The 17,346-nt window shown below is 56.7% G+C and overlaps 1 protein-coding gene across 3 annotated transcripts in view; it reads left to right on the forward strand.

The window, feature by feature from the left end:
- The first annotated feature begins 3,004 nt into the window (after window positions 1-3,004).
- Window positions 3,005-17,346, forward strand: part of ARHGEF18 (Rho/Rac guanine nucleotide exchange factor 18) — a 38,763-nt gene continuing 24,421 nt past the window's right edge. For 2 of the 3 annotated variants that reach the window (XM_068164937.1, XM_068164938.1), the window contains exon 1: window positions 13,465-13,533. Coding sequence is in view for 1 of the 3 variants with exons in the window: in XM_068164936.1 (XP_068021037.1) it covers window positions 3,059-3,120; window positions 4,757-4,958; window positions 5,397-5,511; window positions 5,888-5,945; window positions 6,128-6,172; window positions 6,343-6,423; window positions 6,786-6,891; window positions 7,910-8,072 (832 nt within the window). In the remaining 2 variants the exon portion in view is untranslated. Of the gene's footprint in view, window positions 3,121-4,756; window positions 4,959-5,396; window positions 5,512-5,887; window positions 5,946-6,127; window positions 6,173-6,342; window positions 6,424-6,785; window positions 6,892-7,909; window positions 8,073-13,464; window positions 13,534-17,346 lie in introns of those variants that run through there. The other variant, XM_068164936.1, reaches the window with a different exon arrangement.

Below are 17,346 nucleotides of genomic sequence, written 5' to 3' on the forward strand. Positions count from 1 at the left end.
TGGAAAGTCGGAAACGGGAGCCGCAGGCAGCGGCACACTGCTGGCTGCAGACACTGCCCTGGCGCTGCTGCTTAGCGCTGGTCCTAAACGGGTTCCACCTGCTAGCCCTGGGTGTCTGCCCCTGCAGCCTGGCAGGGGAAGGGCAGCTGGTGCAGGGCCGGGGCCACTACTCTGGTTGCTTTCCCAGCTGACATCTCTGCTCCTGCCTTCCTCCCGAGCTTCTTTTCGGTAGCAGCACTGCCCAGCACCTGTGTCCTGCTGTGCCCTTTCCCAGGGCAATCAGGGAGTATGGTGCTTGCAGGATGTGATCTGCATGGGGACAGCTTCTCTCCATGATTCCTCTGATGCTCCCCCAGCCCAGCACCAGGCTGGCCCCAGGAATACTGAAGGGGTGAGGATGAGCCACTGCTGTCAGAGCTTCTTTCCAGAGCTGGCTGCTCTGGGGCTTTGTCCTGCTGTGACAGTATGGATCCAGCCTGTTGGTAGGAAAGCAGCAGAGGTGGCTGTGGGAGGGAGGTTTCAGCTGCAGGTCTGAACTGGGCTCCCAGTGACCTTGTCCCCGGTAACAGCAGCAGAGTTTTCTTCCTTGACACAAAGCAGCTCCAGCAGCTGATGCCACTTGTCCTCACAGCTGCCTCAGACTGGCACGTGTGGGGACGCCTGTCCCTCCTTCCTTCCTCCCCAGGCAGGAGCCCAGAGCTGTCACATTTTGCCTGCTGGGAAGCTCTGGCAAAGTGCAGCAGAGTCCCACTCGTGGGCAGGGAGCTCCCCAGAGCAGCCAGCGACGCTTCCTCCCCAGCTCTGTGCTGGGAATTCCTCTGAGCTGCTCCTGCAGCAATAACCTTTTATGGTCCCCAGCCAGAGGGGAATTAAGCAACTGCAATGCCTGCTGTGTGCTCTGCTAAAGCCAACAGCCCATTTCTTGGGAGTGCCCTTGTGCCATCCCATCTCCAGCTTCAGCTGAGTAAAGGTGACTGCTGCTGTCTGCCAGTGCCTGGGGAGCTGAGATCTCACATCCCCTGGCACTCACCACAGCCATGCAGAGCATGGTCTGCAGTGCCCATGGAGGCTGTGAGAGCTGTGCGGGGCCTGGAGGGCGCTGCTGGATGCAGCCTGAGCCTTGGCCATATCCTGAGCCCTGTATGGCACTGGGGATATTTTCCAGGCCTCTGAGGAGCTGACTCTGTTCCAGGGTTGTACTTCAGAGCTGCAGGCTGGAGCCTGGTGCAGGCCCAGAGCAGCCTTGGCAGGAGTGGATCCTGTTTGGGAGTTTAAAAAAATCTATTTTGGGTAGCCCTGGGGCGAGGGCTCTGGCCTCTGTCAGACCACAGCACTTGTCAGGACCTGCAGCCTCAGCCCCGCTGCCTCCCAGGGCTTTGCTCCTTTCTCTGGGGGTAGTTTGCTGCTGCAGGGGGTGGCGAGTGCAGGGAATCTCCTTTTGAGTCCTCCCTTGGATTTTTGTGAGGGGAAGCACTGCCTGTCTTGGTCCCCCTCCAGACCCTCCTCACCAGCTGCTTGCTCTCCTTGGGTGTGACAGGACAAGGGGGGATGGTTTGAACTGAAAGAGGGAGATTCAGACTGGATGTAAAGACATTTTTTACACTGAGCATGATGAGACCCTGGCCCAGGGTGCCCAGAGAGGGAGATGCCCACCCCTGGAATCATCCCAGCTCAGGTTGTTTGGGGCTCTGAGCAACCTGCTCTGGTTGCAGCTGTCCCTGCTGGCTGCAGGGGGTTGGACTGGGTGACCTCTGAAGGTCATTTCCCACCCAAAGCAGCCTGGGATCCTGTGTTTGTGTTTTCATACCTGGCTGCTCTGCAGCTCAATAGGTTTCTATTGGCTTCTCAGTGCTCTCTGCCTGTGGGATGGATGTGCCAACAGCTCAGTGCTGGCTGCTGCCACCCCCATTGCTTTCTGTCCCTGCTGGCTGATGGCCATGACCTCCTCTGTCTTGCAGGGTCTGACTGCAAGCCATGCTTACAGGAATTCCCTGACCCCAGCACCCCTGCTCTGGAGTATCCCAACCCCAAAAGCTTCCTCCCATCCTTGATTGCTGAGGATGACTCCTTCTGCATGGCTGAAGAGAAGGCAAGTGTCATCCTTCCTTCTGCTGCCCCGTGAGGCAGAAAACTGGGGGCTCAGCACCATGTTCAGAGGGATCTGTGGGGAAAGAGCTCCTGATCCAGGCTGCCAGAGGCCTGGAGCAGGCTGCCCAGAGAGGTTGTGGAGTCTCCTTGTCTGCAGAGCTTCCACCCGCCCCCAGGCATTGTGCTCCTGGGCAGGCTGCTGTGGGAGCCCTGCTGGAGCAGGGGGTTGGGCTGGGTGAGCTCCAGAGGTCCCTTCCCACCCCTCCATGCTGGGATTCTGGGATTAGGAGGACTAAGGCACAGAGAGATCTCTAGGACTGGAGGAAGCTAAGCCAGTGGGGCTGGGGCAGGTCTGACTGTGAGATGCAGTTGGAGAGGGCACTGCTAGGTCTGGTTTGAGAAACCCAGCTGCAGGTGGACATTCTGCTCTAAGAAGGGAAAGAGAAGTTGCTCCAGCTCTGTATGAGAGGTGACCCCTTCCTGGGAAGGGCACAAGGCTCTCAGAGGAGTTCTGTGAGCTCAGACTGAGCTGTGGCTGCCTTTGCAGGAGGACTCTTCCCCAGAGCTGGACAGCCCAGCAGGGGACCTGCACAGCAGCACGGAGGATCTCCTCTCGGACTCTGCTCTCCATGGCACACAGTTTTACAGAGACCTGGGGCTGCTGAGCCCACCAGCACCAGAGGCAGCAGTGAAGCCAGAACAAGCCACCCAGCATGTGTCTGCTGCTCACCTGCTGGAGGAGAGGCCAGGGGCTCTGAGCAGCTTGTCTCTGGACATTGCCTTCTCCAACCCCGTTCCCTGCTGGCTGTGCTACAGCGAGGCTGACTGCAGCTCTCTGAGGAAGGAGCATGGCAGCTCCTGTGCAGCGGTGCCAGGAGGTGGTACCAGCACTGCCCAGTGTCCTGCAGAGGCAGGCAAAGAGCTGGACCTGCAGGAGGCCAAGGATTCCTTCCCCACACTGGTGAGATCCATGTCCACCTCTCGGAGGCACAGCTGGGAGAGCTCTTTGTCACCTGTGGATTGCAAGCGCAGGTACAGCAGGACCAGCAGTGGTGTTTGATCCAGGGCTGCAGGGATGCTGCCTGGGGCTGCAGCAATCACCAGCAGTGGTGTTTGATCCAGGGCTGCAGGGATGCTGCCTGGGGCTGCAGCAATCACCAGCAGTGGTGTTTGATCCAGGGCTGCAGGGATGCTGCCTGGGGCTGCAGCAATCACACTGCCCTGAGCTCCAACTGCTGCTAGGTGCTCCCCCTTGCTTGCCAGCATCTGCCAAAGCAGCTGGACACTACTGCTTGTGTTGGATGGGATGTGGAGGAGCAGATGCTAGATCAGCGAGAGGCTTTAATGCCTCCTTGGCAGTAGGAAGGCTCTTCCCATTTGGGGCTGGGAAGAGGATGTCTCATGTGGGCAGAGACCATCTCTGTCTGGAGGGAACCTTGAACAGCATCAGCTGCCCTGCTGGCCTTCATGCTCTGGCTCAGAGGCAACTTGAAGGATTAAGAGCTCTCTCAGATCCTTTTCCTCTTACCTGTGAGCTCGGTGGGGCTGTGCCTGCAGTGTCCTCCAGCCCTCCCCTCCACGTGGCTGCAGAGGTGGATTGTGCAGCAGGATGCTGAGCTCTGGCTGAGAGCCGCCTGCAGGCCTGGCCTGGCTGCTGTGCTGCTGCCACCCTGGGCTGCAGGGTCCTGCACCAGTGTCCCCTGCTGGCATCTATTGACCTCCCGGGTGTCTGGGAGTGAGGTGCAGGCCAGCAGGGACTATTTTTATCTTTCCTCCTTATAAGGTACCCTAAAATTATCTCAGCATGAAATCTTGGCAGTTCTTTACCAGGCCCAGGCTTTGGTTCCCAGCCCTGTGGCTGTCCCCCACGCTGTGGATCATTCACAGTTTGTGCTGTGCCCAGCACTCCAGCAGCAGTGCTACAGAGACACTGGGTCCCCTGGCTGGGTGATTAGTGCCACCTGAGTGCGGGGCCAGAGAGGGGAGCACACCTCCACTGCCCCCTAAGCAAAGGCGTCCTGAGGCTGTCTCTGGCAGCAGGAAGGTGACAGTGATCTGCAGGCACAGCCCACGGGGGGGGTAAGATTTTCCACTGAGCCCTATCCATCGCTTTTCTCCTGTGCTGCTGGCACTGCAACAGGACTCAGTGTTCAGGGACCCATGGGGCACTGGGGGAACTGATCCATCCCTTGTTCCCCAGAAGGTTTCTTTTTCCTTCCTTGAAGCTAGGCTCCAGTGGGAGCAGATTTCTGACTGCTGCCACAGTGAGGAGCCCATAAAGGACAACGTTTGCCTTGCCAAGTGCCCAGAGGGACTTTGCTGGCATTGCAACTGGCAGGGCAGCAGCTCTCAGGCAGGCCAGGCTGGCTGGTGCTGGGGTGGCTGCACAGTCTCAGGGGGTGCTAAGGGATCAGTGAGAGCCCTCCAGCACCAAACACCCACCCTGAGCAAGGAGCTCGTGCACTCACTGATGGAGCCAGAGAAGCTGTTTTGAGCAGCCCAGGACTTGGTGTCCCAGCTGATGCTTCTGGCATCTCCTTCTCCATGTGCCTGCTCTCGTGACACTTGTCCTTCCCTGAGCTCTTTAGGACTGCCCAGCCCTGGCTAGGACACTGTAGGCTGTGCCATGGTGGGGCTGCTCAACTCTTGTTCCTCTTCCCTGAACTAGGTTCAGCCTGGATACCACAGAGATGGGCAGCGACCCAGAACAGGAGGATGTGGAGAAGGGGAGCCAGTGCCTCCCACAGCCTCCTCATGTGTCCCTTCAGCTGCCCAAAGGGGAATTGGAAGCCTGGAGCAGTAGTGGGGGAACGGTGCTCAAGGTGGAGCTGCACCCCAGGCTGACAGTCAGCCCTGGCTCGGAGCAGGCGGTGAGTGCCTGGGGGCTGTGTGCAGGCTGGCAGCAGGGCAAGCTTAGGGTGCAGAAGGCAACACACATGGGTGTCAGCTGCAGGCTGGACTCTTTCAATGCCAGTGTTGAACCAGGAATGGCAGGAGGTCTGCAGGAAGCTGAGCAGAGCTGGGCTGTCTGCTCAGGGACAAACCAAGGAGGAGTCAGCCTCTTCCCTGGGTTACCTTGGGTCCTGCTCTAATCCTGTGCTCTGATGCACCAGAGGTATCAAACCACACAGCAAAGGGACCCACCCTGGGGCTCCTGGGGTGGGCACACAGGGCAGAAGGCTATGGAAGGCAGGCCAGACTGAAGCCCAGACTCCCTGCATCACACCTTGCCAGCCAAGCTGTGCCCTGATGGAGGCTCCCTTGGTGCACAAAGGCTGAAAGGCGTCCACGGCTTTTCTCTTCCCCAGGAATGTGGCAGCAAGGGCAAGAGACTGAGGTCAAAGTCTGTGCCAGCAGCCTGTGAGACGATGGCCTCCCCCCAGACACCCTGCAGCTTCAACACCTCTCTTCCAGCTGTGGAAGGTTGGTACAGCCTGCACATGGCATGAAAGGAGCTTGTGGGTTTGTGGTTGAAAAGGTAACAAACTGGAGACACCATAGAATCACTGAGGTTGGAAAAGACTTCAAGGATCATCATCATCTCTGGGGTGGCATCAGCTCCTACCCTCTATCTGCAAGCAGGAGCCTCAGAAGTTGATGGGCTGCAGCCTGGAGAAGGGAGGGGTAACAGGGAAGTGCTGCAGACTTCACCTCCCTCACAGAAATGCAGAGTAGCCTTTTCTGCCCCAGCTTCCCCTGGCACTTCTCCCTCTCCTTTAAAGGCAGAGTGGGAGCCCAGAAAGATTAATGGGGTCCAACCACTACCCAAGGTCCCTGCAGAGAGTGTTTTGTGTTGCAGGTGTCAAGCCCCCTGCTCTGGAGATGCTGGAGAAGGACCACATGTCCCCGGACCACGTGTAGGTATTGTCAGTCCTGGCTGTTGTGGGATGGAGACTCTGGAGTCTCTCGGAGCTGCTGGAGATACAGCAGCAAAGGAGATCCCAGTCCATGCTGGGGCACAGCTGCTCTGTGGGGTGCAGAACCTCTTGGCAAGGAGATTTTCTAATCCCTTTCTTTTCTTTTGGCCCATCCCTGGCAGGCTTATTGTCCAGCAGGTCCTTCAGGAGCTGAAACATTACCATGGGTAAGTGTGGCTGGGAGAGGGATGTGGGGGAGGATGGTCGTGGTCTGCTTAGGACCCCCTGGCAAAGGACCCTTGGTTACCTGAGGGACAAATCCCAAGGGTACCACAATCACTTCATTCTTTCAGTGAAAGTTTTGCTCCTGTGTGTCTGATGTCTTCTCCCCACACAGAGCAAAGCAGAGAGCTGGTGTGCAGGAGGGCAGCGACTGCTCCCAGCAGAACATCACCTGGTTTGAGTTCCTGTCCAACGAGTAAGTGTCACAGAGGGGAACTCACACACCGTGGTCCCAGGGCAGGCTGAGTCGAGTCCCCTTTTCCTTCAAGCTCTACTGCCCTGGTCGTGCCTTGTGCAGGACACTGGTGTCTGCAGGGCTTCAGCCAGGATCAGGGCCTGGTGGGGAGCAAAGCCACAGGGGCAGCCAGAACCCACCCAGACAGTTTGCAAGTGTCCCACTCATGGCACGGCTGATGCTGAGCCAGACCCTCTAGGAGATTAAAGGGTCAGAGATGGGATCCTAAAGTACTGCTGCAGATGAACTTCATCAGTGATTTCCTTGGGCTGTGCCTGGCCAGGTGCTGCCCCTCAGGGAAGATGGTTTGGGTCTTGTTTCAGAAACGAGGAGAGTGGGAAGAGCGAGAAAGCAGAGAAGGGCACCAAGGTGATGCGGCGTCTGAGCTCCCTGCGGAGCAGAGTCACTGGCTCCTGGCAGAAGGATAAGGTGAGGGCAGAGGCTGAGTTTGTGGAGGGAATCATTGAGTTCTTCAAGCTGCAAAGGGGCTCTGAGCCCAGGGAGCAGTGAGTTGGATTGCCTGGGATGGCTGTGGATGGCAGATGCACTGTGGGCACTGGGCAGGGATCCTGACTTGCAGCCCTCCTTGCTTCCAGGCCATGTTCTGGCTGCTCTCCACTCTCTCAGCTGGAGTTGTGCAGCCCAGAAGAGTACTGCTGTGGCTGAGTGCCTGCCTGGATCACCCATGGTGGAAAGGAGGCCCCTCAGTTTAGGAAGGAGGTTGACTTGCTGGAACGAGTCCAGAGAAGGGCAACGAAGTTGGTGAGGGGTTTGGAACACAGCCCTGTGAGGAGAGACTGAGGGAGCTGGGGTTGCTTAGCCTGGAGAAGAGGAGGCTCAGGGGAGACCTTATCACTCTCTACAACTACCTGAAGGGAGGTTGTAGACAGGCAGAGGTTGGTCTCTTCTCCCAGGCAGCCAGTACCAGAGCAAGAGGACACAGTCTCAGGCTGCGCCAGGGGAGGTTCAGGTTGGATGTTAGGAAGAAGTTCTATACAGAGAGAGTGATTGCCCATTGGAATGGGCTGCCCAGGGAGGTGGTGGAGTCACCATCACTGGAGGTGTTCAGGAGGAGACTTGATGGGGTGCTTGGTGCCATGGGTTAGTTGTTTAGGTGGGTTGGATTGGTTGATGGGTTGGACGCGATGATCTTGAAGGTCTCTTCCAACCAGGTTTGGTTTATTCTAATAAAGAGGAGAGCCTGCAGAGGCACAGATCTGTGCTGCAGTGCTGTGCCCTGCCCTTCATCACACATGGACCTGTCCTAGAGGGACTGGCTTGAGCCTTGGGAAGGTGTTTGGGCAAAGCACCAGGATCCCAAAGGCTCCAGCTGCCTGCTGAACCTGATGTGCACCAGCTCCCTGTGTACTCAGTTTTACCAGGGGGACAGAAATGTTTGGGCAGTGCAAGGCCTGTAACAGAGCTGGTTTCTCTTTTCTCCTTCCAGGGTAAGAACAAAGAGCAGCCCAAAGAGAAGGAGACAAAGGAGCCAAAAGAGAGGTGGAAAGAGGTCAATAGGCACCAGCTTGTGCCAGGGGTTTTCTCCAGCTGCACCAGCTGCTCCCTGTGTGCCAAACCTCTTGCGAATAAAAGTGGTCTGCAGTGCCTGAGTGAGTATGGCTGCTGCTGCCTGGCACTGACCCAGCCTGACTGCACCCTGCCCCCCCAGCCTCCCCCCTGTTCCCTGCATTCAGTCCCACGCATCCCTTCACTCTTCAGCCTGGCTTGGCTGCCTCCCACTGCCCTGCTTGGCCTGGCCTCTTTCTCCAGATTGTCTAAACCATAAGATCCCAGACTGCTTTGGGTGGGGGTGGGAAATGACCTTTAGAAGCCATCCAGCCCAACCCCCTTGCAGTCAGCAGGGGCATCTGCAACTACAGCAGGTTGCTCAGAGCTGCAGGCAACCTGACCTGGACATCTCTCACCTCTCTGGGCACCCTGGGCCAGGGTTTCACCATCCTCAGTGTAAAACAAAATCCTTCCTTATCTCTGATTTTAATTCAAACCATCACCCCTTGTCCTGTCACAATAAGCCCTGCTCAAAGTCTGTCCCCAGCTTTCTGATTGTCTCCTTTAAGCACTAAAAGGCCACAGAAAGGTCTCCCTGGAGCCTTCTCTTCTCCACACTGAAGAACCCCAAACCCCAGTGATCTCTAAATCCTGCCTGGCAATAGTTTAATATTCATTTCCTTTGGCCACTTGACCATTTCCTGCCCCTTGTCCCCAAGGAGGGTTCTAGGTCAGCTTTTCTGTTCATGTTTTCTGCACAAAGTCCTGCTTTGCCCAAGCAAATCTCCCTGCTGCCTGAGCCAGGCCACATCCTTCAGGCTGTTTTTCACTGCTGCAGCGATGTCAGCTCAGCACCCTCCCTCTGCATGGCCACAGGGATTTCTAGAGCATCCCAAACTTGATCCAGTGGTGCTTCCCAGGACCTGCCTGTGCCAGATCTTTGCTCTGCAGCTGTAAGCAGTGCACAGGAATGGCAGCTGCTTCTCCGCCAGCGTGCAGGGGACTCCGCCCTCCCACCACAGTCACTGTGGTCTTGCTGCATGGCTTTGGCTGATGGACAAACCCTGTCCCTCCTCTGGGGCAGGTACTCAGGGCACTGAAGAGCACTGTAATTCCCAAGGGATTGTCTGCAGGCTGAGGGAATCTTCTGGAGAGAATTGCTGTTGTTCTCTACCCCTCAGCGCTCTCCAGTAAAGGTCCCTCTGAGGTTCTCAAGGTCAGTAAAACCCTCCTGGGGCACAAAGCTGACTGCCCTTGGACATGTGCTGTGGAAGTGTATTTTGCCTTCGGGGCAGATAGAGGTTAACTGCAAAAAGGTGGACATGGGTGCAGGGCTGGGGTTTGCCTCTTCCCTTTGCAGAGGCTGAACTGAGGCTGAACGATTGGGCAGGGTTCTGAGATGCTCACTAAAATTCACAGCCTGTGGCCAGACCTAGACCGGGACTTGTGTGACAGCTGATGGCATGAGTGTGCCTTCCTCAGGGTTCTGCTGCTGGAGCTGATAGTGTGTATCGATGGCTGCGCGGCTGCAGCTCGGAGCAGCACCTGGGCTGCTGGCAAGCCGCTGATAGGGCTCCTGAAAGCAAACTTTGGAGCCACCCTGCAGCTCCACTTACCAGAGGTGAGAGGTGTCGCTCAGGGGTCAGCCTCAGCTGCAGCTGCTGCCAGGGGCTGAGGCTGTTCGACTGCTCCTCTCGTTTCTTGCCGATGGATTCCCTCTCCCGATGGATTCCCTCTCCCCATCCCTGCGCTTAGCTCTCGGCCCCCGAGGTCGTCACTGCCCTGCGTTCTGAGCTACAGCGCCACCAGGCGGCGGCAAACTGCGCAGGCTGCGGGAGGCACCAGGCGGCTGAAGCCTGAGCGAGGAAGGGTGGGAAAGGAGGAGGGAGGAAGCCCCGGGTCTGTTCGCTGTCCAGTGACACATAAAGTCTGGCGGCGTCCCTGGCTGTGATGACTTAGAGGAGCAAGAGCTCCCCTCATTAGAGGAATTCTGCTTCTAATTCAGATCAAGCAATCATGGTTCTGCTAGGGATGTGAGCCTGGGGGGCCCTGCACAGGGTCACCCCTGTCCCTCTCACCCCCAGTTCCTGCCCCGATGCAGTCTTGGAGGGAAGGAGGCTGTGGTGTGTGTCTGCAGTATAGATGCAGGAGAGTTTGTGCAACTCCAGGTTCTGAGTCTCACAGATGTGATGTGAGGAGCCTGTCAGGGATGAAAAACAAAGAGGAAAGATTGCAGACGTTCAACAGCAGTGCCCCCCCCAGACTCTGCTGCTACGTAAACTTTGAGCTGCGAGGCTCTGAGTTTATTTTCACTTGGAAACAGAGAAAGCTCCTTTTGAGCCTTTGCTGTCAAGGGTGGAGAAGGTTCTGTGCCTAAATTAATCCTCTCTTATAAACATGCTTCCAGAGTTTATGCAACAGGAGTTAGATGAGGCCCAGGAAAGCCCTGACAGGAGGAGAGCTCTCCAGGCAGGCTACACCATGGAGGTGAGCCAAGGATATGCCATGGAATACAGATGGCAGGAGCAGGCCTGCCCCCCTAGTGCCTTGAGTGCTGGGCTAGAGGTGGTCCCTGTACATCTTCCCTGGCTGAGAGCTACTGAGCCCAGAGAGTGGTGGTGAATGGTGCCACATCCAGCTGGCAGCCAGGCACCAGTGGTGTCCCCCAGGGATCAGTGCTGGGCCCCATGCACTTTAATATCTTTATTGATGATCTGGATGAGGGCATTGAGTCCATCTTCAGTAAATTTGCAGACAGCACCAAGCTGGGGGCAGGAGTTGATCTGCTGGAGGGTAGAGAGGCTCTGCAGATGGACCTTGACAGGCTGGACAGATGGGCAGAGTCCAAGATTGAACACATCCAAGTGCCAGGTTCTGCACTTTGGCCACAGCAACCCCAGGCAGTGCTACAGGCTGGGGTCAGAGTGGCTGAGAGCAGCCAGGCAGAGAGGGACCTGGGGGTGCTGGTCGATGGTAGGCTGAACATGAGCCAGCAGTGTGCCCAGGCAGCCAAGAGGGCCAATGGCATCCTGGCCTGCATCAAGAACAGTGTGGCCAGCAGGAGCAGGGAGGTCATTCTGCCCCTGTACACTGCACTGGTTAGGCCACACCTCGAGTCCTGTGTCCAGTTCTGGGCCCCTCAGTTTAGGAAGGAGGTTGAGCTGCTGGAAGGTGTCCAGAGAAGGGCAACAAAGCTGGGGAGGGGCTTGGAACACAGCCCTGAGGGGAGAGGCTGAGGGAGCTGGGGTTGCTTAGCCTGGAGAGGAGGAGGCTCAGGGGAGACCTTCTTGCTCTCTCCAACTACCTGAAGGGAGGTTGTAGACAGGCAGAGGTTGGTCTCTTCTCCCAGGCAGCCAGCAGCAGAACAAGAGGACACAGTCTCAGGCTGCACCAGGGGAGGTTCAGACTGGATGTTAGGAAGAAGTTCATCACAGAGAGAGAGATTGCCCATGGGAATGGGCTGCCCAGGGAGGTGGTGGAGTCAGCATCATTGGGGATGTTCAGAAGGAGCCTTGACAGGGTGCTGGGTGCCATGGGTTAGTTAATTAGGTGGTATTGGATGATAGGTTGGACGCGATGATCTTGAAGGTCTCTTCCAACCTGGTCTATTCTATTCTATTCTATTCTATTCTATTCTATTCTATTCTATTCTATTCTATTCTATCTCTGTTACTTTACAGGAGGGATGGAGCCCTAGAGCCTGCAGGGAGGTCAGACCAACCTCTCCAAAAGCAAACCTATGGCTGCAACCAAAGTGTTTGATTTCTCACCAATGGTACCTGCTGTGCTGGACACCAGGCTGTCCGTCTGTCCTAGGCTGATGTTACATGGTACGAATGGGCTGAGTCCCACTGGAACAAGCAGCCACTGACAGGGGCCCAAACCAAGGAAGTGCAAGCAGTGCAACTGTGCTGGGCTGCTGCTCTTGCAGACCAAGGAGGGAGCCAAGGCAAACCTGAAAGTGGTTCAGAGGAACCCCTGAGTGAGCTGTGGCCCTTCTGACACAAAGATTGGAGGGTTTAGAGAAGGAAGCTGAAGAATATGCTACTGGCAATGCTTCTCCTTTGCTGCTTTTCTCTTGCTTTTGTGGTTGGGCAGTATTGCCTTCATCTGGAGCACCTCCACGGTGCTCCTCCTGCATTCCCTGCCAAAACCTCAGTGTCTGCTACATTTGGCCTGACAAATGCACAGGGCTGCACTACACAATGGTCTGCCTCCAGCTCGTTTAGTACAAAACCTTTTGTTACTGCAGAGTGACAGAGGATTAGGAAGGTGGTGCTACTCTTCTCTTTGCAACCCAAGCCTTAGCTCCAAGCTACGGAGTCTTTCAGCTGGTTGCTGTGCCAGATTTTGCAGGTTTTGTGGAGATGCCCTGGGGCCACACAAGCACAGCACGTTCTGTCCCTGACAGCTGCAGTTGGGCAATCTGCAAGGCTTTGCTTTTATGTTACAGCGAAGCACCGAGCTTGACGTGGCCGAGGATTAGTCTGTCACCAAGTGACACCCAGCTGCTTACCCCCAAACCACCTTATTTAATGGTGATTTCTCTGGAGTGCTAAGGGGCCTCGACAAACAGCTGGGCCTTTATTGTACTCAGCCCTGTAGAGAGGCAGCACAGAAGGGAACATTTGTGCAAAGTGGGGTGGAGGGGAGAGGCTCAGCTCTGTGGTTCCCCTGGGTGCTGCATTTTCAAGCTCGATGGGCAGCTTTGATGTGTGTGATTTGAAACATGCAAGCTTGTGAAGATCAGTGTGTAAACCCGAGTGAATCACAGAGCAGGGTGTCAGATCAGGTCATGAGCTCCTCTGATTCTCCTCTGTGCAAGGAATGCCTCAGCAGCCCAATGCTGATGCTGGGTCAGACCTGGCTGGGCTCAGGGAGAAGGTTTTCCCAGCCATTTAGTTCTGAGTCAGTGCTTGAAGCTGCTGACAGGGAAGGGCTCTCTGCTTTCTGTTTGTCTGCACAAGGGTCCTTGGCAGGGCCCCGGGCAGCCAGTCGTGGTCACAGGGTGCAGAAGGAAGCCAGCGCCCTGCCAAGCCCCGGGGGCGCTGGCAGGAGCCGTAACCACCTCAGCCCGTGCGGAACGGCAAATCCCACCAGGCTCTGGATGACACAGGAGGTGTTTAGGGCAGGTGCCAGGCGCTGCACAGATGCCGAGGACCCTGCTCAAGCTGTCCCCCTGCCGCCTCCCATCCCTCGCGGCCTGGCTCTCGCTTTGTTGGCGCTGCAGGCCACGGCCGGGCAGAGGGCAGCAGATCTCGGGCTGGGGAGCTCGGACGGATCCCTTGTCGGGGAGAGACCTGGCGGCTCCGGGCACCTTCCTCGTCCCGGGAGCAGCGGCGGGGAACGCGAGGGGCCGGGGCCGGGGGGCGGGGCCGGGGCCGCGGGGGGGGCGGGGCCGCGGCTGGGGGGCGGGGCGGGGCGGGGGGCGGGGCCGGGGCGGGCGCAGGCGCAGGGGCGCGGCGCGGCTCCCTTCGCTTCCGGGCCGCGGGGCCGCTTCCTGTTGCTGTGGCGGCGGCTCCCGGGACGCAGGAGTGCACTCGGCGGCCCCCGGGGAGTCCGGTAAGCGAGCGCGGTGTCAGCGCGGCCGCCGGCTGCTCCCCGCGGCGCCCGCCCCCGGCAGGCCCTGGCGAGCCGCTCCCGGCAGCGGGAGCCTCTCCCCGGGGCGCTGGGCGGCGGCGGGCCCGGTCGCTGTGCCGGGCAGCCCCTGGGGCTCCGCAGGGCCTTTGCTGGGCCGGGGGCAGCCCCGCGGCGGAGCGCAGGCACAGTCCGTCCCGGCCGCGCCAGGCCCCTGGGGCTGTGGCTGCCCTGCGCTAGGCTCGGGGCTCAGTCTGCAGGGCAGGAGGGAGCTTGGGGAGATCCAGTCCTTGTCTTGGAGACCTCCTTAGGGGCTGAAGGAGCTGCGATACCGCTCGGGAAGCCTGGTGACCGTTTCTGGGGCTGTGGTTTTGCAGCTCTGACAAATCAGCCCCGTTCCTGCGTGCTCTGAAGGCTCTGCCGTGGCCTTGTTGCTCTTCTCTCTGTACGTCTGCTGTGTAAAGTCAAGGGAAGAAAAGCTGCTTCGCAGTTCCTTCTCTCTCCCTTCTTAAGAGAGTTTTCTGTAGGTGGCCTTTCTCGTGTGGCCAAGTTGTGCAGTGAGAAGGTAGTTTATGGTCTGATGAAAAGATCAAGCCATGGGATGCAGCTCTGCAGCAGCAGCCATCAGATGCTGTTGTTGCAGTTCCACCTAATGTTTACCTGTGAAATGTTTTAAATACCTTTTATGATTGTCAGCTGCTGCTTCGGTCCTGCAGGTGCCTGCAGCGTGGGGGCAGGGCTCGGTGTGAGGGCTGGAGCGGTGCTGGCCTTCCTTCGAGGATGAAGTGCTGCTTCTCCTCGGTGTTGTTCAGAGCACAAACATCACTTCGGTCTTTCTGCACTTAAAGAAAGCCCTGGGGCCACCAGAACTTGCAGTGTTGGGAGTGACACAACCCCACCCCCTGCCCTCTCTCTGATATTTTGACCATAAAGCCAGATACAGGCAGTAATTAGAGGCTGGTTTTGGAGACCAGGAGGAATGCTTGAGCAGGGAAGCTGAAACTTGATCATTCCTTGGTGCTGCTGTCCCGTGTGGGCTGTCTCCATTTCAGAGTGTGCAGCATCTCATCACCCTGAACCCTCCAGTTTTGGTTTCTGCCTAATTAGGTGACTTAGCAATCCAGGTGAGCAGCGGTCACCAGAGCCACTGGGACACAGCTGAACCTGCTCTCAGTTCCTGAAGATCCATGACCTGCATTTACCCAGTGCAGAAACTTCTTCTGTTCCACTGCACCTCCTCATTCCTGAGGAGATTTGTCACCAGGCTGCTCTGCTTTTTCTGCAGCCTTGGGGTTGTTTCAGCTGCTCCTCAGACCTTGTGTTGGGTCTGTGCTCTCTGCTAATCATGCAAGTAGCTTCCTTTGTCAGATCAAGAGAGAGGATTTACCTTGTATGGGGTGAGGGAAGAGGGCAGAGATCCTGTTTGATCCCTGAAGCTTTGAACATTTTAAAGGAGGAAAGTAATTAATTTCACAAGAAAAGTATTGTTTGGGGATTGAGGGGCAGTGAATGTGCTCTGACATACACAGAGTCACAGAATGGATTGGATTGGAAGGGATCTCAAAGTCTACCCAGTTCCAACCCCCTGCCATAGGAGGGAGACCTCCCACCAGCCCAGGCTGCTCCAAGCTTCATCCAGCCTGGCCTTGAACACCTCCAGACTTGGAGCCTCCACAGCTGCCCTGGGCAGCCTGTTCTGGTGCCTCAGCACCCTCCTGGGGAAGAACTTCTTCCTCATGTCTCATCTCAATCCAGCTTCTTCCAGCCTGAAGCCATCACCCCTTGCCCTGGCACTCCCAGCCCTTGTTCAAAGTCCCTCCTCTGCTCTCCTGTAGCCTCTTCAGGTACTGCAAGGCTGCTCCAAGCCTTCTCTTCTCCCAGCTCCCTCAGCCTATCTTCACAGCTGTTTTAAAAGGGGGCTTGAATGTCATCTGAAATAGCAGCAAAGGCAGCACTTCCACCTTGGGTTGATCACAGCCCCTGGGAGTTGTGGCTGTTTGCAGATGGCCTTTTAAGAGTCACTTTCTGGGGCAGTACCGCTCCAGACAGGCCAGGGTCACAATGCCCACGGTGTCTGGTGAGTCATAGATTTGTCCTGCAATCCAATTCTGCAGGACATTTATAGGCCATTGGCACTGTCTGCTCCACTGGAAGGTGTTCTGGCTGGGGGAGCAGATGTCTTGCTGCCCTTTCTCAGGCTCATTGTCCTCCAGCCTGCTGTGAGCTGTGCTTTGGGGCACTGCAGAGTTCTGTCCTATGCAGTGCTCATTAATGAGGGGAGGGGCTTTAGTACCCCACATATTAATTTCATTGCCCTCAGGACCTTTCCTGGTGATGCTGAGACTCTTGGTCTTACATCTTTCTTTGCTGGATGAGGTCCCTGTTTTAAGTAGTCCCTCACTGTTAGGTCATCACTGGCACTAGCCTGTGCAAATAGCTTCTGAGGCAGTGACAGTCCTTCTGGTGAGCAGATGTGGGGTGGTGCTCCCCAGACCCTCAGTCTGAATTCCAGCCCTGCTGGTTGAAGCCCAGGAGCAGCCCTGGTGGATTTGCATAGTTTCCATACTCTGTGTGATACTGATCACTGCCAGAACTTCACCTCTAGCAGTGGTGGTCCTGTCCCCACCCAGGCCAGGTGACCCAAATCCTTGGACCTACCTTGCTTGAGCAGTTTGCTGTTCTTAGCACTGGCCAGAGCCATAGTCTGTGAGCAAACAATCCTTTGGAGCATCTGTGCTTCCCTGCCAGATTCATCCTGGTGCAATGGCAGGGAGGAGGTGACAGGACAGAGAAAGGGAAGAGCCTGGCTGGCAGTCCTGGGAGTTTCTAGCTCTGTCCTCTTCAGGCAAATCTTCTTTGCCTCTCCAGTTTGGGAGGACCTTGCTGACACAACTCCAATTCACTGATGAACCTTCTGAGTTCCTCACCTGAACACAGCCAGGTGCTGGCAGTTACTGACTGATGATGCAGAGATGCTTTGTCAGTTTGAGCTGAGTGCTGCCCCTCTGCTCTGGTGCCCATCTGTGGATTCTGTGTTCACCCAGAGCAGCCCTTTGTGGCTGTCTCTGCTCTTAAATATCAGCCTCAATGTGTGTGCAGGTTCCTGACGTCTCCTCCCTGGCCTCTGTCCCTCACTCTTCTCTCTGCTGTCTTCTTGACCCTTGCTGTTCTCCAGTACCCTGTTCCCAAGGCTGTGCAGAGGATGAAGGGTGCAAGGAGAAGCTCTCTGCAGAAAAAGGAAACGTTTGCTCTCACTCTTAACTGTGCTTGGTCCAGCACTGTCTGCAGCAGCACAGTGAAGGTGCTTGCAGGACAGTCTGATTCCTTGGTCAGTGTTCAGCTGCTCCTCTCTTAGGTGGGCAAAAGCACTGCCCATAGAAGTCCTTCAGCCAGCTGCATTTCAAACAGCCTCCTGGAGCATCCAGTCCTTGGGCTCAGCTGCAGCTTGTGAGGCTGCTCTGTAACAGTGTCCTGCTTTCTAGCATCTTCTGTCCTGGTGGGCAAAGCCTCTTCTAGCAGCAGAGGATGCTGCTGCACAGCACTGTTGGCTGTGCCAGCTGGGCAGGTGGAAGATGCCTCCTGAGAGCCCTCTCAGCTCTCTCCAGCAGAGCCTGCATGGCTGTGGAACTGCAACCCCTGCCGAGCTGCTGCCCCGGGCAGTCCGTGTGCCAAGGTGCCAGCCAGAATCAGCCTCACTAATCATTAACAGGAGAAGAATTATCAAATGTCATCACTGGAGATATGTAAAGAGCAGGGATATGAATGTCTGGTTAAAGTTTGATGAGGAGCCAGCGGGTG

This window comes from Melanerpes formicivorus, unplaced genomic scaffold (assembly GCF_026170545.1).
Source record: "Melanerpes formicivorus ecotype bairdi unplaced genomic scaffold, bMelFor1.0.p_v2 SCAF_83, whole genome shotgun sequence".
In the NCBI taxonomy this organism is placed as follows: Eukaryota; Metazoa; Chordata; class Aves; order Piciformes; family Picidae; genus Melanerpes; species Melanerpes formicivorus.